Below are 22254 nucleotides of genomic sequence, written 5' to 3'. Positions count from 1 at the left end.
GTTCTTTGATCCCTTTGTCTATCACCACTTAGGAAAGGAGACCTACCAGCTTCTCATTATGATCACCAGAGAATTCAGGCCTTTTATAGTGAAGATTTTCTTCAGGGCTTGTAGCACATTGGTACCTCCTTCAGGCTGTAGTTTCTTCACCCAGTGTTTGAGTTCCTGGAGGCTGGGAAGATAATAATGGAGGCAACAACAGCAACCTAACCTATAGTCCTCTTTCTAGGTGCCAGGCCCAGTACAAATGTTAGTTCATTTAAGCCTAACAGTAACTCTTTGAGAAGGGTACCACTATTCCTCTCTTGAGATGAAGACCTCTACCTGTCGGTGAGTTTGTCATACTGTGGTAGCTTGCTTGTTGCTGTAATGCTGGAAGCTATGCCACTGGTATTTCAAATACCAGTAGGGTTACCCATGGTGGACAGGTTTCAGCAGAGCTTCCAGACTAAGGCAGATTAGGAAGAAAAGCCTGGTGATCTACTTCTGAAAATCAGTCAATGAAAACCCTATGGATCACAATAGTGCTGCATCAGACTCCTTGTTTTGGGCATGTCATCAAGAGAGATCACTTGCTAGAGGAGGACATCATGCTTGGCACAGCGAGGGCAAGGGAGACCCTGGGTGAGATGGATTGGCACAATAGCTGCAATGATGGACTTGAACATGCTGGTGATTGTGAAGATGACAGAGGTCTGGGCAATGTTTTGCTCTGTTGTACATGGATTGGAGTCAACTCAACAGCAGCTAACAACAACAGAGATGTGGAAACTGAGGCTCAGAGGTAGGTGACTTGCCCAAGGTCATATTGCAAGTAACTGGTAAAACTGAGATTTCAACACAGGTCTGACTCTACAACCTAAGCTTGTAGCCACTCTGCTATTTGAGAGTCTGGGGCTGAGTGCCCCCTTTCCCATCCCCACACACAGCTCTCCTAGAGCCAGACCTCAGCCCGGAGCATGGAGTTAATCCCCTAGCCCTACAAGGGCTCTAAGAGTAGGCGCTGTGCAGCTACTTCCCCAGTAGAATGGGATGCATCTCACTGGTGAGAGGGAAAATGATTTGACCCGGTGCTTTCTTTGTTCAATTCATTGCATGGTGCTAACAAGAGAGTCCTGCTCTTTTCACTTCTCTTTCGGTGTGACAAAAAGGGAAATCTCAGCTTGGTGCTAATAAGTCTTTATTATAACTGTAAAGTCTCTCTTTTAAACAGAGGACAACGCAGTACCTAACACATGGTTGGTGATCAAGAATGTTCTCCCTTAAGGACAGCGTAGCAGGGGCGGGGGTTTGGGGACCATGGTTTCAGGGGATATTTAAGTCAATTGGCATAATAAAATCTATTAAGAAAACATTCTACATCCCACTTTGGAGAGTGGGATCTGGGGTCTTAAATGCTAGCAAGCAGCCGTCTAAGATGCATCAGTTAGTCTCAACCCACGTGGAGCAAAGAAGAATGAAGAACACCAAAGACACAAGTGATTATGAGCCCAAGAGACAGAAAGGGCCACATAAACCAGAGACTACATCAGCCTGACACCAGAAGAAGTAGATGGTGCCTGGCTACAACTGATGACTGCGCTGATAGTGAACACAACAGAGAACCCCTGAGGGAGCAAGAGAGCAGTGGAGTGCAGACCTCAAATTCTCGTAAAAAGACCAGATTTAATGGCCTGACTGAGACTAGAAGAACCCTGGGGTCATGGTTCCCAGACCTTCTATTAGCCCAAGACAGAAACTATTCCTAAAGCCAACTCTTCAGACAGGGATTGGACTGGAGTATGGGGTAGAAAATGATACTGGTGAAGAGTGAGCTTCTTGGATCAAGTAGACACATGAGACCATGTAGGCAGCTCCTATCTGGATGGGAGATGAGAAGGCAGAGGGGGTCAGAAGCTGGCAGAATGGACCCAAAAATGGAGAGTGGAGGGAAGGAGTGTGCTGTCTCATTAGGGGGAGAGCAATTAGAAGTATATAGCAAGGTGTATATAAATTTTTGTATGAGAAACTGACTTGATTTGTAAACTTTCACTTAAAGCACAATAAAAATTAAAAAACAACAAAAAAGAATGTTCTCCCTTCACACAAAGGAAATTTCTACTAACCGGTATAAGTAAGAAACCTCTTGCACTCCCCCCTATAAACTAGTCCCCAAACAAAGGAATAGTTAAACGCGTTATAGTACATCCATGCAATGGAAATCTATGTAGCCATTAAAAATAAAGAAGTTGTTGTTGTTAGTTGCTGTCAAGTCAGCCCCCAACTTATGGTGACCCCATGCACAACAGAACAAAATGCTGCCTGATCCTGTGCCATCCCCATGATCGGTTGTGGATTGGACCATTGTGATCCATAGGGTTTTCATTAGATTTTTGGAAGTAGATTGCCAGGCCTTTCTTCCTAGTCCATCTTAGTCTGGAAGCTTTGCTGAACCTCTTCAACATCACAGCAACACGGGAGCCTCCACTGACAAATGGGTGGTGGCTGTGCATGACGTGCAATGGCCGGGAATTGAACCTGGGTCTCCCGCATGGAAAGCAAAAATGCTACCACTGTATCATCATGCCTCCATAATAGTGAGGTAGCTATGTATATATAAAAAATATAGAGAACGATATTCAAGATCTATTGTCAGGTGAAAGAGACAAGGTGCAGAACAGTGTTATGTGCTTCTGTTTATGTTTAAATAAAAGAGGATAAGCACATAGCTGCGTGTTTGCGCATAGACTGTCTCTGGAAGCGGATCTAAGACACTGTTATTGTTGGTCACCTCTGAGAGGCGAGATTGGGAGTCTGGGGTCGGAGGGGAACTCACTTGCCATCATTTATTCTTCTGTACTGCTTTGATTTAAAAAAAAAAATGACCATGTGTTATTTTCATAATAATACAGCTGTCCTTTGCTAGTTGAATAGAAATGGTGTCCTGTGGATGTTTTGCCTTTCATTTTGTGGATGGTTCGCGAGGGTGAACATTTTCCAAAAGGTGTTGGCTACCTATGTTTCCCCTTTTGTGAACTATCTCTGTATCTATTGGGATCTTGGGGTTTGAGCTTTATTCATACAACAAGGACACTAACATTTAGGCAAGAAAATGAACAAATAAACATCCTTGCAGAGGCAGGTAGGCGGGGTGGCCACTCACGTGGAGGTGCTGACTTCCACTGGGTCTGGCCAGAGGGCCCTGGTGGTGGTGCTGAAAGAGAGGACGTACAGCTTCTCCTTGTGGCTCAGCTGCTCATCAATGAGGCTCTGCCGGACAAAAGGACAGCACTGCTCCCAGAGCCAGAGGGAAATGAGGAGCCTGGCTTCCCCTCTCTTGCTTTGGCTGGACCCTGAGGGCTTGAGTGTGAGCTATGCAGAAAACGGGGCTGCTTGAGTTTAGCACCCCAAAGATGACATCTGCTTTCTGCCCATTGTGTCTCCCAGCTAGGGACCGGTGGTATGTGCACACTAGCTGCTCATCCCAGCTTGTTCCATGACTGTGTGTCTGGTGGGAGTGGGGCATGGGTCTTCTGACTACCCTGACTGTGTCCTCATTCACTTCCATTGGCTGACGACTCAAGTTCTCTCCTGGAGCAGCACCTTACGGCTGCTGCACCCTGGATCTTGGGGTATGGGTGCAATGAGGGTCTTAGCTGGCCATCTCAGCATGCACTACGGCTGCGTCCTTGGAACTTAATTGCAGCACCCAGGGAGGGAGGACAGAGGTGGGGGGCAGTGACTTCTCTCCTAGGTATATGATCTGGGGATGGAGTAATGGGAGTGATGGGTGTGACAGCAGACTGACACTCCCAAGCAGTAGCTGATGAGTAGCCAACAGTAAAGATAACTCCTCCCCCTTCTTTCTGGCCAGCTGGAAATTTCACCTGCATGCCACTAACATGAGTCTTGCCCTCGCTAATATTAGACCCATTGGTGGACTTTTGGAAACTTGGTTTTGTGGCCTTGTCATGAAGGCGAACTTGAACTGACAAAGTCCTGTTCCCTGACACAGGCTGAGACCAGGGACAGGGAACAAGCCTGGGTGAGTGGTTCATATTGAGCTTTATAAAGGGTCCTTGAACAGGCTATTGCTGCTATGGTCCACACGCAAAGCTCTAGGAGTTCCCATAAGAAAACAGCCCCTCCATGTTACTTCACAGAGACTACAGAAGCCGGGCTTTGTATGCCCTGGCACTTTATTTATTTATGCTCTGGGCACTTTACTGCTCCAACTCCTTTCATCGGATGGCAACCCTATGAGGTGCCATTCCCATTTACAGAGGAGGTAGCTAAGGCACAGAGGGATTAGGTAACACGGTCGCACAGCCCAAAAATGGTGGAGGTGGCTGGGATTCGACTCCAGCACCTGACTCCAGAGTTCTTCGCTTCCCTCTCATGGACTCAGACTGCCAATACTGTCTCCTTCAGGGACAAGCCAAAGAAACTAGAATAGCTCCTCCCTCTAGAAAAGGCCAGGAAGCCCCAATCTAAGGTATGCTGCAGCCAGTCTCCAACTGAGTCCCGCCTTCACATCCTCTTTCCAGGGAACTGTGGGCCCCTGAGGCACGTTCTAGTTGGTAGGTACAGCTATGGTGAGAATACTAGAAGTTCACACTGCAGCTGATAACTTCTGTGGTTGAGTCTCTCACAGCTCAACACACTTCTTTAGCTGTAGGTGCTAATTAATTGTGAACTGTTCTTTATAAGACATATTTTGCACTTGCTGTGACAAAATAACAAAGCCCTGTAGCAAGCTCCCCAAGAGGAGAGGAGGGGTGACTCCAGGTACTTCTCTGTGCCTGACTTACCATGAGGTCGTTTTGGAGCTCTTCTTTCTGAGGACCACTGTTGACCACTGACGAATCAATGAGGATGCCGACTCTGGCTCCCTTGATGAGGCCAAATGCCTAAAACCAAACAGAGCATTCTGAAAGAGCAAGCAAAAACGTTTGCGCTTCTCTTAAACCTTTCGCTAAGCAGCTCCCAGAGAGACAGAGGTGCAAACATTCTCACCTCAACAAGAAGAAGCAGATGGAAGCCCCATTTTATAAGGAAAAAGCAAAACCCAATATCTTGACTTTAGCTCTGGGCATTATCTTCTCCTAATTTGTGCCAACCTCGTATTTAAACTTCGTCTCCTCTAATATTTATCATCCACTCTGATAAAGGTAACACACATTCATTATAGAAAAGTTGGCAACAATAGAAAAGCATCCTTTGTAGGATATAAAGTTTGATATCTGATTACATTGGCTTATCTCATTTAATTTCTTTATATTCTTTCTTATGGTCTGCCTACTTTACCAATCAAAGGCAGATGTGTTAAGCTTGCTGGCAGCAATGGTATTGCTGTGAGTGTCATTACATTTCTAACAGCTATTGTTTCCCGTGTACCAATGTTGTTTCATTCCACACATAAGTGTTCATCCTGTTATAGCTGCATCCTGAGATGGAACTTTCATTCATGTGAAATTGATAGTTCTCTCGGGGCAGTAGGTTCCATGTGATGCTTTTCGCTTTATATCTTGCTTTAATGGACACCTAGTTTTCCTGTTCAATTCACTTTTGATTGAAAAACTACAGAAGTGTTTCTCTATGCCACACTTTGTACTGGGCACTTTACTGGTCAGACGTCTTTCATCCCATAGCAACCAATCTCAGACATGACTATCTTACATCTTCTCGTCTTTCCTCATGCCTCCAACAATTCCTTTTCTGCACGCTTAGCAAATAATTTGGCCTCCAATCTCACTGAGCAACCAGAACAGAATTTTTTTGTTTGTTTATTTTAATTTTCCCACTGCAGAATCTACCAGCCTCCATGCCCCTGTGCCTACACACTTTGTCTTTTTTAAGTTACATAGGCTCAACCACCTAAAACCAACTCTTTGACTCTCTTATCCTTCTTGCCTAATGTCATGGATTGAATTATGTCCCCCCAAAAATGTGTGTATCAACTTGGTTAGGCCATGATTCCCAGTATTCTGTGGTTGTCCTCCATTTTGTGATAGTAATTTTATGTTAGAGAGGATTAGGGTGGGATTGTAACACCCTTACCAGGTCACGTCCCTGATCCAATGTAAAGGGAGTTTCCCTGGGGCATGGCCTGCACCACTTTTTATCTCTCAAAAGATAAAAGGAAAAGGAAGTAAGCAGAGAGTTGGGAACCTCATACCACCAAGAAAGCAGCGCCTGGAGCAGAGCATGTCCTTTGGACCCGCGGTCCCTGCTTCAGAAGCTCCTCGACCAGGTGAAGATTGAGGACAAGGATCTTCCTCCAGAGCCAACAGAAAGAGAAAGCCTTCCCCTGGAGCTGACGCCCTGCATTTGGACTTATAGCCTACTTGACTGTGAGAGAGTAAACTTGTCTTTGTTAAAGCCATCCACTTATGGTATTTCTATTATAGCAGGTCTAGATGACTAATCATCCCTTCTCCTGGATCATCAGTTTCTCTTTATTGTATTATTTCCATCACCACACAAATAGGCTATAATATCACCCATCTTCAGAAAGAAATAAACCTTTCAAGACCCCACTTCTCCCTCCTGCTACCACCTCATTTTTCTGCTTCCTGTTATAGCACCACTTCCTTCCCTCTCATTTTCTCTGGGACCCACTCAAATTAGGCTCTCACATCGCCACTCCTCTGAAACCACACTTTTCACAGTGATAAACGACCAGGAGTCTCTCTTGACAAACTCAATGGTCAAATCTAAATTCTCAATTTTCTCAAACGTTGAGCAGCATATGACACAGTTTGACTGTCAAGAATTCAACAACTGGAAACATTTAGTGCACTTGGCTTTCAGGATACTGCGTTCTCTTTCCTTTGCTTCCACCTCACTTGTCAGTCCTTCTTAACCTTCTTTGCTAGACAGACCCTCCTTCTCATCCCAAACTCTAAATATCGCAGTGCCCAAGGACCTTGCTGCTGAAGGTGTGGTCCATGGGCCAACAGCATCAGCATCACCTAGGAACTTGTTAGAAATGCAGAATCTTGGGTTCTACCCTAGACTTACTTCCCTAGTAGAGTACATATTTTTAACAAGACCACCAGGTGATTTGGTGGCAGACTACAGTTTGGGAAGCACTGGGCTAGGGCTCTATCTTCCACTCTCTTGTTTATCTACACTAGGGCTTTATCTACACTTCAGCACTATTAAAATTGTGAACCAGGTATTTCTTTGTTGCATGGGGCTGTCCTTTGTATTGTAGGATGTTTAGCAGCATCCTTGTCCTCTATCAACTATATGTCAGTAGCACCCCCACCCCCAGTTGTGACAATAAAAAAAGCCTCCAGATACATTGTCAAATGTTCCTTGATGGACATAACTGTCCCTGGTTGAGAACCACTGTCCTGCACTTGCTCCCTAAATGATCTCATACAGTCTCATGGCTTTAAATACCATCTGTATGCTGATGGGAAACCCTGGTGGCATAGAGGTTAAATGCTATGGCTGCTAACCAAAAAGTCGGCAGTTTGAATCTACCAGGTGCTCCTTGGAAACTCTATGGGACAGTTCTACTCTGTCCAGTAGGGTCACTACGAGTCGGAATCAACTCCATGGCAACGGGTTATGGGTATGCTGATGATTATCCAAGTTTTTGCTCCAGGCAGAGCTCTCTTTGAGTTCTAGACATGTACATCCAATCGCCTGCTCAATGTCTTTGTTTGGGTGTCTAATATGCCTCTCAGATTTTATATGTTAAAAACAAGACCTCTTGGTTTTCATCCTCAAGCCTGTTCCTCCCTCAGTTTCCTCATCTCATGGCTTTAAGCATTCACCCAGGCACTCTGACCAAAAACCTATCTAATCCATCCACACCTGAATCAAAGCATTTCTCATCCCATCACTGGAGCACTTGAATCTAAACCACCATCATTCTCACCTCACCTGGTCTTCCCATTTCCACCTTTGCCCTCTACTGTCACTTCACACAACAGCCAGAGTGATCTTTTTGAAACATAAACTGGAGCATGTCACTCTCCTGCTTAAAACCCTTACCTCTGGAATAAAATCCAAACCCTGCCAGGGCCTCATTGATCTGAGCCTGCCCAGCTTTCTAATCTCATTCCTGTGCTCTACACATTGCTCACTCTGTGTTTGACATCCTGGCCTGCTTGCTGCTTCTGGAAAATGTCAAGCTTGTTCTTATCTCAGGGCCTTTGCATTTGCTGTTTACTCTGCCTGGAACATTCTGGAATAGATCTCTCCATGGTTTACTCTCTCATTTCCTTTAGGCGTCTGCTCAAATGTCTTCTCCTCAGAGAAGTTTTCCTTGGTCCTTCTATCTAAACAGCCCTCTTTCTATCCTACACTCTATTCCCCTACCCTGCTTTATTTTTCTTTATAGCACTATCACTAACTGACCTTGCATATTAATTGTTAATTTATTCATTGTCTGCCCTTCTCCACTGAACTGTAAACTCCATGAAGGAGAACCTTCGTACTGGTCAGATTTGCATGCCCAACCCTAGAAGACTGCCTGATACGAAGTATCACCCAATAAATATTTGTTGAATTAATGAGGTCTTTTCTTTTTTTTTTTCCTAGGACACTGACAATTCAGGGGCCAGGAGTTGTTCAAATTTAGAGTCAGTTCTATTCCTTTTAAATTTAAAAGAAAAGAAAAGAAATTGCCATTAGAGGTTTTGTAATTGAAAACATGTTGTTGTTAGGTGCCTTAGAGTCAATTCCAACACACAGCAACCTTACAGGACAGTAGGACTGCCCCATAGGGTTTCCAAGGAGCTGCTGGTGGATTCGAACTTCTAACCTGTTGGTTAGCAGCCATAGCTCTTAACCACTAGCACTGAAATTCTAGAAATGTATCCCATAGAAATAAGTGAACAAGTACATCAGAGGGAATTGGAGCCCAGTGATGCCAGAGAAGCCCAGAAGCACACATAAAGGTGAAACACCAGGATTTCTAAATGTTGGCAACTCACTTGTAAAGAAAATGTCGCTGTAACCAGAATTGGCCTGCATGCCACTAGTTTGTAGCCCCTGCGATAGCTGATTTGCATTTGATCACGATTTTACCCTTGGGGTGTGAGGAAAATGATTAAGCAAACTTTCAAGGAAACTTATGTCCAGATGATCAATCTTAGTCTCATAAATCAGCTATAGAGACAGAAACCCAGAGAAGTGAGCCCTCTTGCCTGTGGCCTTACTGACAGAGCAATCTGGAACTCTCTCCAGTCAGGGCTTATCAATCACTCAGGCTGCCTCAGCATTCAGAGGCCTGATGATTTAATTATGGGCCATCGCTTCCCTGGGATCTAATCTGGGCTTGTTTCATGGTTCCCTGTATCTCCACCAGAAAGGGTGGGGGGAGGAGCGGGAAGCACCTATCTATCCCCGCCACAGGGCGATGGGGATGGGTAGGTGAAAACAACATTCCCTGAATTAATGTTTTCTGGGTATCTGAGGATTTTATCCCTCTGGGTTCTTCCAAAGAGCCCTGGTGGTGAAGTGATTAAGTGCTTGGCTGCTAACAAAATGGTCGGCACTTGGAACCCACCAGCTGTTCTGAGGGAAAAAGATGTGGCAGTCGGCTTCTGTGAAGATTACAGCCTTGGAAACTCTATGGGGCAGTTCTGCTCTGTCCTATAGGGTTGCTATGAGTCAGAACTGACTCCACAGCAATGGGTTAATGGGTGGGGTTCTCTCTGCCTGTGTTACCACGTGAAACCGGGGCGGGGGGACGGGGTGCCACAGCTGAAAACAATGCATCTGCTATGGAGTCTAAGAAAGCAAAGGAGGTTCTGGATCTGAGATTAGACTACACCCCGGAAACGGTCAGGACAGGCAGCCTCAGTACTATGACATCACCTACTGGTCTTGTGTAGAAGTGGCAGATGGGAGTGGGGAGCATGAATTTCAGCATCTGCCCGCCCCAGGGTTTAAAACAAGAGTTGAGGATAACTTAAGGGTGAAGGCAAATAGTGAGCCAGAGAAGTATCAGTTGGAGGAAAATAAGCTAAAGCAAATAAGAAAGAAAATCGAAGGTTAATTTGCCCATGATCACTATTCTACTCTTAGGGTTTGAGGAAAATGTTTAATCAAATTTTCCGGGAAAGTTATGTTCAGAAGGTCATTATGGCTCTGAGATTAAAGAGTCTAGTGGACATTTGCTGTTTTCACCTGTCCAGGATCCATTTCCCCTTTTCAGTAACAACACAATGGTTTTCATGTACAACCATCTGTTTCCCTTTCCCAGTCCATGAGGTTTAGGTTCGGTTTACCCAGTCTCCCCCCACTTCTCCCATCCCTGCTTTTCCCATGGTGAGCACTAGTTCCAGTCTTAGGCAGTTAGTATAGCTCCTCTCCTTGGCTGTGGTGACTGATGTAAATTGGCCAATAAGAGTCAATCTCAAGGTTTGGATGGATGTTCTGGGACAGGAAAGTAAGGTCCCTTTCCACTGGAGTTATCTAACTGGTGACAAGTAAGCTTAGAGCTGCTGGTGACCACCTTACCAAGCCTGAGGAGAGACTTCCTAAGAATAAAACCAAATGAGAGGAAACAGTAGAGGGTCAGCCAAAAAAAGGAAGACCCTCAACGAGATGGATTGACACAGTGACTGCAACAATGGGCTTAAGCATAGCAAGCAACAATTGTGAGGATGGCGCAGGACCGGGCTGTGTTTCGTTCTGTTGTGCATGGGGTCGCTATGAGTAGGAACAGACCAGGCAGCATCTAACAACAACAACAGAGGAAACAGAACTCAGAGACAAGGAGAAATGATGACATCATTTGAGCATCTGGATACAGCTGTGCCTGAGCTTTTCATTCCTGAGGGTCAGAAATTCCTTTTTTAGGTTAAACCAATTTAAGTTGGGGTCTATCATTTGCAACGGAAAGAGTTCTAAGTAATACAGATGGAATGAGTGAAAGAGGGCAAAGAACGAAATCTATGTTGGTTACCTTCTTGCTGTTTTCAGTAAGCCACTGAATTCTCTGTTGATAGAGTTCGACAGCTCTGCCAAAACATCAGATATACTTGTCACCCGAGGTCAGCTTCATCAGTGAGCCACAGCCACTTAACGTACACGGAAGGAAGGTGCGGATGGCATTTTTTTTGAAATGTGTCTAAAGCACTCAAGATAATATAACGCAAATCTAGCAAAGATAATATGACTATTAGTTTGCCAGGGCACCAGGTACAAGACTGAGGGAATTGTGAAAGGGTTCAAGAGTGTAGATGCTGCTGTTTTGGCGATGTAATCAATGTACATTATAACCGGCTCCGGTTTGTTGGAATGAGGGGTAGGCTGCTAAGTGAGTGTAGGTCTGTGCAGGATAGGGGAGTGCTTTCTCACGTGGAAGGTGGAAGAACACTCTTACACTTGCTCACATCTGTGTCTCCTCAGATGAGACTATTTCCAGTCTCTTGGAAAACTGGTCCTGAAGCTACAGTCGAGGCATTTCAGCAGAAACGTCTCAGTAGAATGATTAATAAAAAACTTAGTTTCTGAAAAGTTGCCAGGGGAACTTTTTTTTTTAACTTCTTTTTAAAAAATATTTATTTTTTTGTTGTTGTTGAGAATATACACAGTGAAACATACATCAATTCAACAGTTTCTACACGAACAATTCAACGAAATTGATTACATTCTTGGAGTCTGTGCAACCATTCTCACCCTCCTTCTCTGAGTTGTTCCTCCCCCATTAACATAAACTCACTGCCCCATAAGGCTCCTACCTAATCTTCTGAGTTGCTGTTGTCACTTCGATCCCATACAGATAGTTCTTAAAAGAGCACAATGCTCAAGGCAGACATTCTTTACTATTTAAGCTAAACTCATGTTTGGTTTTAAGACTCCAGGGGATATTTTTGGTTTAAGGTAGCCAGGGGAACTTCTTGAATTTCCGTTTTTGCAAACCACTCCAATGGCTGGTTGGAGATTAGCACACAACAGGTGCTCAAGGTAAGGATTTGGTCACTCGAATTTAATTGAATCACTCTCACTGAGGGCAGGTGGGATTTGGGGACCTAGAGAGGAGCAAGTAAGGCCTTTGGATGTGAAATGATGGGTGTGGATGATGGGTAGGGTTATAATGGATACATGTGGGTAAACAGAGCTAAGAGTATGAGCTTTGTAATGAGATATGCTTGTGTTTGAAATTCAGCTCTGCCATTTATGAGCTGTGTGTCCTTGGACAAATGCGGTAAGGTCTCTGGGCCCCAGTTTCATCATCTCCAACACGAAGATAATAACAGGACTCTAAATCAATTCACCAAAAATCAATTTACTGAAAGCCAATTCTCTGAAAATCAGTTTTCCTAATGACCAATTAACAGAATAGACTTGAACATTCTGCTCCGGAATCAAAATGAATACTAACCAACCAAAACTTCGCAGAAATCTTTAAAACTGGTTAAACGGTCCGACCTCATAAAAATTGCTGCAAAATTTATTGTTAAAATGTTTTGATAAATTTGGAAACTTGGTCATTAGGTGAATGGTTATTTAGCAGCTGACTTGTGGTGAACTGGCCTGAAAATACTACTATACTTCAAGTTGTTGTGAGGATTAAAAAAGATAATGCATACAGCCTTTAGCAGAATTCCTGACACAGTAATAAATGTTCGCTACGGAGTCCCTGGATGGTGCAAATAGTTAACAGGCTCGGCTGCTAACTGAAAGGTTGGAAGTTCATGTCTACCCAGAGGTGCTTTGGAAAAAAGTCCTGGTGATCTACTTCTGAAAAACCAACCACTGAAAACCCAGGGGAGCACAGTTCTATTCTGACACACGTGGAGTTGGAGTCAGCACCTAGTTCACTGGTTTATTAACTACCATTACAATCTTTTAAGAACCCTTAGCTGGAATTGAATCTGAGGGATCATGCTGTTTACTGGTCATCAAGAGGTGTGCTGGTGTGTTCGTATGTAGGTGTGGGTGTATTTTCATGTATAATGTGCCATCAAAATGGGGTTTGGGAGTGGGGGTGCATGCATATTTTTGACATTTGCATCTGCAAAGGGATGAGCCCAACCAACTTGGCAATGAAAGTGTGATCACTCTTAACCATTAAAAATCAAATGAGGCTATGAGATTTTATGTTCGTCCAAAACGACCGTGGATTTTCAAGGCTGAGAAACATTGATCTGGTCTAACCTCGTCATCTGAGAAAAGAGGAAAACCAAACCCATTGCCACTGAGTCCATTCTGACTCACAGTGACACTTCAGGACAGAGTAGAACTGCCCTATAGGGTTTCCAAGGCTGCAAATCTTTACGGAAGCAGACTGCCATATCTTTCTCCAGAGGAGCCGCTGGTGGGTTCAAACCACTGACCTTTCAGTCGGCAGTCGAGTGCTTAACCACTGCACCACCAGGGGTCCTCAGAAAAGAGGAACTGGGCCTCAAGTGGGAAGAAATCTGCCCAAGGTTCTACAGAGATTGCTGTTTGAACAGTGTTATGTTCAGGCACTAAAATGAGATAATTCTGTACCCTGGGGTTGTTGGGAGGGCACAGAAACATACTTACTCAGAAAGCTTTGATTCAAAATGCTGGATGACCTGGGTGGAGAAATGCACTTTCTGTCTGACATTGCTGCCCTCCTCCCTAAAGAAGCAAAGCCTTATGAAGGGGTCTCCTGGGTCGAGGGGGCTGGGTGTGGCATACAGGCTTGCAGGTGAGGGGAGGCTTCACACTTACAGGACAGCTGTGCCCTGACTTATCAGGTCAGGCAAGGTGAGTTTCTCAGACTGTAAACTGTGAGTTGAAAGCCAATCTTCAGAGTCCTCCCCAGCCGAAGGCTGGGTCTCGCTCTCTTGCAGCTTCTGCAAGACAGAAACCAGAATCAAACAGAATACTGGAAAGAGAGGGCAAGGCTGAGGGTGCCCTAGGTTCCCTTCACCCAGATACCCAAGGCTTGCCAACACCAAAGGAGCTTATCTGTTTTAAGAACTCACCTTGCTGAGGGAACAGGTGGATGTGGAAGCCTGTGCTCTGGGCTAGTTGCCCTGGAAATACCTACTCTCCCCCAACACACCTCATCCCCACCTGAAGGGTCCAGTATGTGGCTAGACAATTCAAGGGTCACTCACCACATGCCGCCTCGCGGGAAACTGAGTATACAGACAGACAATAGCTAGAACATACATGACAACAGAGCTCTGTCCCACAACCTCTGCAGCAACCAGTCCAGGCAGCCAAACGACCAATGTCCTAGAACAGCCAGGACTTGGTCAGTGACTGCCAGCTTCCCTAATTTTTTCCTTCTCTTCCAACTCAGGATCAACCAGGGAAAGACAAAAACGCTCCACAAACCAATCACATAAGATGCCCCACTTCTAGTTAGCCTGCCTCCAGCTCCCCCCGACAATAACCAGAACATACCTAAAGCCATCCCTTTTGTTCACAACCAAGCTTTCCCACTCCCCTGCCTGTCTTCAAGCCTCTGCCAAATGCAATTGATGGTGGCTGACTCCCTCTCAGTTTGTTGGTCTTGACCTATTCCCACACATCTGTTCTCTATCTTTTTGGGTGTGAGTTCTGCTTCCCTGTCAGGCTGTGGGATCCTCAACAAACGTTTGTTCACTAACTGGTGGAAGATGGAATGGGCTTATTCTATCCATCCCAGAGGCCAGAACTAAGAGCAGTCAGTGGGTGAGAGTTGTAGGGGCAGTGGATGTCAGTTTTAGGGGAAGAATTTCCTAGCCATCAGAGGAGCCTTGGTTGTGGAATAGACAACACTCCCTTGCTTGTAGCTAGTGATGGGCCTGTCGCTTACATAGTGCTAAACTCAAGATATGGGTGGTAGCCTTGGTGGTGGAGTTGAAGTAGCTCACGGCAAACATTCACTACTGGCTATGCCTTCTGGAAAAGCCAGAAGGTGGAGAGTGCTGATCTGAGACCCTGAGTCTGCTTTGCCTTCTTCACCTCTTCTGGAGGCTGTCATGTCTTCCTTCTTTTGTCCGGTGGGCATTTCTGAGCCTTTCCTACAGGTCAGGCACTGTTCCTGGTGCTAGGGCTACAATGTGAACAAGATAGTCACATTCTTGCCTTCTTGGAGTTTACATTCTATTATGGAAAGAGGGACAGTAAACTAGGAAGTAAGTCAATGTACTTAACAATTAGAGAAAGGAGGAGCTCTCGCAATAAAGCAGGGGAATGTGAGAGAAAATGATGAGGGGGTGAAGATGGGGAGGCCACTTTAGGTTGGGGTGGGGGTTGGAGACAGCCTCTCTGAGCTGAGAGCTGAAGGATGAGAAGGAGCCAGCTCTGTGTATTACTAGGGAAAGCACAGCCCAGGCAGGAGCGTGGAGGTGGGGAGGGATTGGAGTATTTGAAGAACAGAAAGGTGGCCTCTGTGGTTGGAATATAGTGAATAAGGGATAGTATGACTGGAGAGGAGGCTGGACAGGGGTGCATGGCCCGGATCAGTGGGGAATTCTGCAGGAACCTCCAGCACAATCACTGTTCTGTTTAGGTGGTAGAGATGGGCCTTAAATGTTGCCTGAGTTGGTCACAACTCACTTAGGGTATAGAAGGGCATCATAAGGGAAGGCTGGTTCAGTCCACTGTCAGAGACACCATCCCACAGCATCTGACCACAGTGCGATGGGCTCGAGCACTGTTTAAGTCATTTGGACCCCAATCCAGATTCAAAGAAGGCTTCTTCACCTGTCTCCTGGACACCTGCTCAAGCCCTAAGTGAGTTTTGATGGGTTTGTATTTCTTAGGGCTTTCACTGCAGGTGAGGTGGTGGACCAAACCCACTGCTGTTGAGTCAGTTCCGACTCATAGCGACCCTAGAGGACAGAATAGAACTGCCCCATAGGGTTTTCTAGGCTGTAATCTTTACGGAAGCTGACTGGAGTGGCTGGTGGGTTTGAACTGCCGACCCTTTAGTTAGCCATCAAGCTCTTAACCACTGCACCACCAGGGAACTTTAGGTGGCAGACAAGGGGTTGCAAATGTCTGCTGTGGCTGAATGGGCTATAAAGGATAGAGGAAGTACAGGAGAGATGAAGAAAGGAGTGAGCTCACTGGGGTCCCTCAGTTGCTAGCTTTGTGACACTGGGAAAGTCACTTTCTTCACCTGTCATCTGGGCATTGTAAAGCTCCGATAGACTAGAACATATGCCTGATTGTTCTTGCATAAACAGTTCCTATCGATGATTCATTTCTCCCTCAGGTTTGACGATAAGTAGAAAAAAAAAGTAGAAGGTAATCATAAAACAAAGATAATGAAAATAAAATGCTGCTGTTATATATTCCAGCTGGATGGAGCAGTATGCCTTAAGTTCTGCACCCAAGGCCTGCTCTCCCTGTTTCAAAAAGACATTGGGAAATGTTAAAGAAGTGTGAAAACACACTAATAATCACAGCAAACACTTAAATAGCACTTGTTACTTGTTAAGCACTTTCCATATATTAACTTGTTTAATTTGACAGAGTAGCTTCTATGACTAACCCCTGCTTACTGACAGGGAAACTGAGGCACAGAGAATTTAAGTACCTTGCCCAAGGTCTCACAATTGGTAAGTGGTGGAGCAGATCTCAAGCGGTATAGCTAAAGTCATGCTGGTAACCACGACACCATATTGCCTCTCTAAACCAGCACCAAACTGTGACTTTTCTTCGTGAAGGGTTGAGAGAGAATGATTGAAAAAGTAAGAGCATTCTTGGGTGATTCTATGCTAATTAACGTCCTGTCCTTCAGCAGCCTGGCTTAAAACCGCAATACCTGTCCCACACTTAGGGCAACACTGCTGCATATCATCTGAACACTAGATGGCACTCTCTTCATCTTTCAGAACCAAGCCATCTCCCTGGTTGATTAACACTGAGCATAAAAAAAAAAAAAGAGCATAGTAGACTTTTAACTCACCTTTCTTCCATTTTTCCTACATTTAAAATGATCTATGGTATTTTAAGACACGGATTTTGTATAATTAATATGTGAAGATCCACTATTAAACACATTATAGATTTTGCCTGTAGGGCATACTGAACATACTAAAGTATGTGCCTTGTGCCTTACATCCACAAAATAACACAAATCAGCCTGTCTGTCAGTGTGTCGTACTATGATGCTGGAAGTTATGCCACCAGTATTTCAAATACCAGCAGGGTCACCCATGGTTGACAGGTTTCAATGGAACTTTCAGACTAAGACAGACTAGGAAGAAAGGCCTGGCAATCTACTTCCAAAAATTAGCCAATGAAAACCCTATGAATCACAGCATATTGTCCAAGACTTCAACTTGCTTACTTTAGACACATCATTAGGAGGGACCCATCACTGAAGAAGGACATTGTGTTGGGCAAAACGGAGGGCCAACAAAGGCAAGGGAAACCCTCAATGAGGTGGATTGATACAATGGCTGCAACAATGGACTCAAACATACCAATGACGATGAAGGTGGTGTGGGACTGAGCAATGTTTGTTCTGTTATACATAAGGTCACCATGACTTGGAGCCGACGGGATGACAACTAACAACAATGTGTTTCACATAGTGGACAGCTCTGTAAGGTCTTTGTGTTGGGGCAATCCTTTCCCTCTGTCCCACTGCTGCTCATGTGTGAGGCAACAGAAGCCCCAGAGACAGCCGATAAATGTTAAGATTAGTTCCCATACACCTGGGAAGTCATGCATTTTGATATGAAATTAGATGAACTGACCCATGTTATCAATGTCTGAAGCCTTTGAGAAATTCCTTTAGAGTCTCAAGACTCTATTGACCTTTTCTCACATCCTTCATAATTAAACTGGCCTTCTCTTAAGTGCCAAAACATGAGAAAAGTAAAATATGACTATTTTCCTGATTGTTTAGTTGCCAGCATTATAACTCTACTGTTTTTGACTGACTATCATTTCAAAGGTATCACACTTAAATTCTAGTGTAGATGAGGGAAAGGGTTACAGGCTAGCCTTGCACCTGACAACCACTGATGACAACTGTTTCCGCGGCATAATAAATTCTGAGTCCTAAACAATCCACTCACCATCTTGGGAAGACAGCTCTTTTACACATGGAGTGTAAAATCACAGTTCTGGTAATTCTAGAGGTTGATTCTTCTGCCATAACCCTGTTGCTCCAATAGCACTCCCTGAAACTGATCTCTGGGCCTAGATTTTGGGGAATTCTAAAAGAAAAACACACCTCAGGAAGGGGAATTTTAGAATTAAATTCTTTAGACTTTAGGCTTTGGTAACATTGGCAGAATTTTCACATGCTCTTGAATATTTCATGGTGTGGCCAAGAAGGCAGTACACCCTGCATTCCCTCACTATGATTTGAGAGCTCCGCTTCTCAGTGAAAGCACAATGGTCTTTACCAGTAAGTCCTGTGTCTGGTTGACATGTGTAACCAGTAATCCATTGTCTGGATTTTGGTCAAGTCCACTGATATCCTTCGGGCTCAATGGCTGCTTTGGATCTCTGCCACCGTTTCTCCTCATGCTATAAGACATAAAGTGATTTGATCAATGCCCAGCACTGAACTTTGACGCCACACTGCGATTGCTTCCTCTCTTTCCCTTAGACCCTGAAGGAATTCCAGGAGCATTTTTTATTTCAGTGCAGTAACTGGGAAGGATTCTCATAGAGTCCTGATAAAATATGGACTCCAGGTTCATAAGACATTTTACCATATTATTCTGGTTGGCAGATAACTAAAGCCTTCAGGTAGATATAATGATGTAATGACTGTTTATTTACCCAGTCTCACATAGATATAAGCATGTAATGACAATTTATTCACCCAATCTCACGCTGATATAGTGATGTAATGACCATTTATTCACCCAATCTCACGTCAAGGCAGAGATTTCCCCTCAATTCCCATGAGCAAAATATTGTTGGTTTTTCATTTGTAAACTCAGAGAAGATGCTTACCAATGATTTTCCAGAAACTTATTATCTTGATCATGGAAAACTTGTGCAGACATTATTAAAAAAAAACAAACATCAAAGCTTATTTTCCTAGGGAGGAAAGAATACCAGAAAAAGAGAAAGATAAATGCAGCATGTAGACAACAGCTTTGGGGGGTATATCTATGTTCAGCTCAACTCTTCTTCAATTAATTCATTCAATAAATACTTAGTGAACACCCACTAGGTGTCAGGCATTGTGCTAGATGCTGGGGATACCATGGTGAACAATCTAACAGAGTTTATCTACCTCGGGACTTGTCATTTTGGACCAGATGATTCTTCGTTGTAAAGGTTTTCCTGTGCATTGTAAGGTATTTTGCTGTATTCCTGGCCTCTGCCCGCTAGATAACCAATAGCATCCTCTCCCGACTGTGGCAACCAAAAATATCTCCAGACATTATCCAATGTTCCCTGGGGACAAAATCATTCCTAGTTGAGAACCACTGGGATAGACATTGTCTTTGTCTTCACAGAGCTTACATTCTTGGGGGGACGGAGGGGCTGATATTAAAGAATTAAGTAAATTACGAGTTGTGGTAAGTGCTATGAAAGAAAGAAATAAGATGATATGGTAGAGAGTAATCAGGGAAGTGATCTACTTTGCATAAGTAAGGTGATCAGGAAAGATGGCTTTTGAGTTTCGACCTTCTTGAAGGATGAAAAGGAGGGGTCCATGTTAAGAGTATGGTGAAGGCTAGATTAGGCAGAGAGGACAAGTGTCAAGACCCCAAGGTAGGAAAGAACTTGGCTTATCCAAGTAAGCCACAGAAGATCATTTGGCCAGACCACTGGGATTCCAAGACCAGGGTTGTGGGAAGGAAAAAATAATGAGATGAGGTTGGGTTCTTCTCTCTGCGTATTGTGTCTGCCCTCAAACGGATGAGTCCCCATAGCCTACTGATCACCATTTATTGAATCAATGGTAGACATGTATCCGAGATGGATCAATCAGATTCTTTTGCTGGGAATTAGAAATTTAAAAGCTGTGAGACCATTGTGTGTATTTAGAAGCAGGAAAAGACTGTCAGAGAAAAGTGGAGTGAGCCGTGATTCATTGCCTTGGTTTGCATGAAGCCACTCTCTCCTGGCTCACTCCTCCCTCCCTGCCTGTTCCTTCTCAGTTTGCATTGCTCATCCTCCTCTACATGAGCATTATAAGCTGGTGTTCCTTGAGGCTGTCATACACACTCTTCTCACTCCCTGCTCTTTCTAGGCAATCTCATCCATATCTGTAGCTTCAATTACCATCTACACAATAACTCCTAATAGTACCTCAAAAGCCGAGACTTCTAACTCTGACTCTAGATCTGTGTACTCGCTGACAGTGGATATTCCCACCCACTTGGAGCACCTCAACATGCCCAAGACTGAACTCAGGATATTCCCTACAAACCTATCCCTTTTTCATTATTCTCTAGCTTAGAGAAAAGAACCACTATCCATCTACTTTTCTGAGTCAATTTACCTCTCTCAAATCGCTCCATATAGCTCTGTCTCCGCTGATATTTCTCTAGCCCAGACCACCACCAATGTGGTAGCATAGACAACTGCAGTAACACCTAACTGGCCTTCCTGCGTCCCCACAGTCCTCCCATCTGATCTATTCACCTCATTGAAGCCAGAGTGATCTTTTAAAAACATAAATCCAATGCCACGCCTCCTCTTTTCCCTCTTGCTTAAAATTATTCAAAGGCTCCCTTTTATTTCTAGGGTGAAGACCAAGATTCTTAAGATGGCATTTGAGGCCCCACATGGTCTGGCTCCCGAGGCCCACTTCTCCAGCTTTCCCACTTCACTACCCCCTCCCAGTTCCTGGAATGCTATACAATTTCTGGAAAAAAAAAAAAACACAAACAAACCAGTGGCCATCAAGTCAATTCCATCTCATGGCGACTCTATGTGTTTCAGAGTAGAACTCTGCTCCACTGGCTGTGATGTTTTGGAAGGAGATCACCAGGCCTATCTTCTGAGGCACCTCTAGAGGATTTGAACCACCAGCCTTCAGTTTGCACCACCCAGGGACTCCATACATTCCTACACAGGGCCTTGTCATGTGCTGCTGTCTTTGCTCTGGAAATTCCTTTTTCCCTCTTCCCTATCCTACTCATCTTTGGCACTTTAGTTTAAATGTCACTTCTTCTGGGAAGTCTTCTCCAGCTTCCCACTCTATTTCAAGTTCCTTTGCGTTATACAAATTTTCATAAAACTGTGTTTTTTTTCCAAAATACTTAACCCTAATTTGAAATGGTACATTCATTAGCGTGATTTTTAAAAATTGATGTGTCTCTTCCATTAGACTATAAGCTACACCAGAGCAGGGCCTGGTCAAAACCAAAAACCAAACCCATTGCCGTCGAGTCGATTCTGACTCATAGTGACCCTATAGGACGGAGCAGAACTGCCCCATACTTTCCAAGGAGCGCCTGGTGGATTGGAACTGCCGCCCTTTTGGTTAGCCACTCAAATACTTTGAGGATGGGAGGTAAAAGGAGAGGAGGAAGTTGAGAAACTCCCTTGGTTCTTGAATTTCCTATTACTAATTCCAGGCCCTTGTGAGAACTGCCTGCACTTTCTGCTTCAGGGATCTGTGAGATACCCCGTTCCTTAGAATTCTCCACCTTTTTGCTTACACTAGCTCATTTAGGTTTTTATCACTTGCAGCCAAAAAAAAAAAAAAAAAAAAAAAATTGGCTAAGACACAGCAAGTGAAAAACATTCCAAACGAAGTTGCAGCTTGAATATTCAGCATGTGTGTTCTTGTGAAATCATTAAATAGCCTAATGATGGCTCAGCAACTTGCTTTTCTCTTTTGGGTCTTTCATCTTATATTCAGAGGATGACTTGTTTTCTGGGAAGCACCAAATATGGCAAGATCTCAAAAAAAAAAAAAAAAAAAAACTGGCTTTACTTTAGTCAGCTTTGCTGGTAAACTCCTATGGCAGGAACTGTTGAAACAGAAATGCTACTAGGAGCTCCCCCGTGTCTCAATTCCTTCTTCTCACTGAGTGATGAACAGCACTTAATGAATTCAGGGGCTGCATGGCTAGATTCTGGGGTGCCTTGTGCTGGCTGATGGAGGAGGGGCTGGGGTGCTTAAAACTAACTAAACAAGGAGGTGTGCTGGAAAGAGCAGGCCCTTTGAATTCTTCATCTGTAAAATGGATTGTGAAAAACAGTAATCTGCCCTGCTTGCTTGAACTCCGTTGTCAAGAGGATCGAATGAAATTGAGAATGTCAAAGTGCTTTGTAAAATACAAAGTACTACAGACATGTAAAATACCATAAAAATGTGTTGCATCTTCAATCACTTCAGCATATAACACTGAAGCGAGCATTCATTCCACAAATATTTATAGAGTGGCCTATTAG

General features: G+C 44.2%; 1 protein-coding gene across 5 annotated transcripts in view; it reads right to left on the bottom strand.

Annotated features, from left to right (window-relative positions):
- Positions 1 to 22254, bottom strand: part of VWA3A (von Willebrand factor A domain containing 3A) — an 80260-nt gene that overhangs the window by 43324 nt on the left and 14682 nt on the right. For 3 of the 5 annotated variants that reach the window (XM_049904359.1, XM_049904358.1, XM_049904355.1), the window contains 8 exons: positions 18847 to 18933; positions 18288 to 18411; positions 13654 to 13778; positions 13483 to 13560; positions 10913 to 10967; positions 4791 to 4889; positions 3143 to 3249; positions 47 to 172 (listed from right to left, as the gene is read on the bottom strand). In XM_049904359.1, the coding sequence (XP_049760316.1) occupies positions 47 to 172; positions 3143 to 3249; positions 4791 to 4889; positions 10913 to 10967; positions 13483 to 13560; positions 13654 to 13778; positions 18288 to 18411; positions 18847 to 18899 (767 nt within the window). In that variant the 5' untranslated portion in view covers positions 18900 to 18933. The remainder of the gene's footprint in view (positions 1 to 46; positions 173 to 3142; positions 3250 to 4790; positions 4890 to 10912; positions 10968 to 13482; positions 13561 to 13653; positions 13779 to 18287; positions 18412 to 18846; positions 18934 to 22254) is intronic. The other 2 variants (XM_049904356.1, XM_049904357.1) reach the window with 1 other exon arrangement.

This window comes from Elephas maximus, chromosome 12, assembly GCF_024166365.1.
Source record: "Elephas maximus indicus isolate mEleMax1 chromosome 12, mEleMax1 primary haplotype, whole genome shotgun sequence".
Lineage (NCBI taxonomy): Eukaryota > Metazoa > Chordata > Mammalia > Proboscidea > Elephantidae > Elephas > Elephas maximus.
Note: the sequence above shows the minus strand (reverse complement) of the source record. Positions and strands in the feature narration are given on the sequence as shown.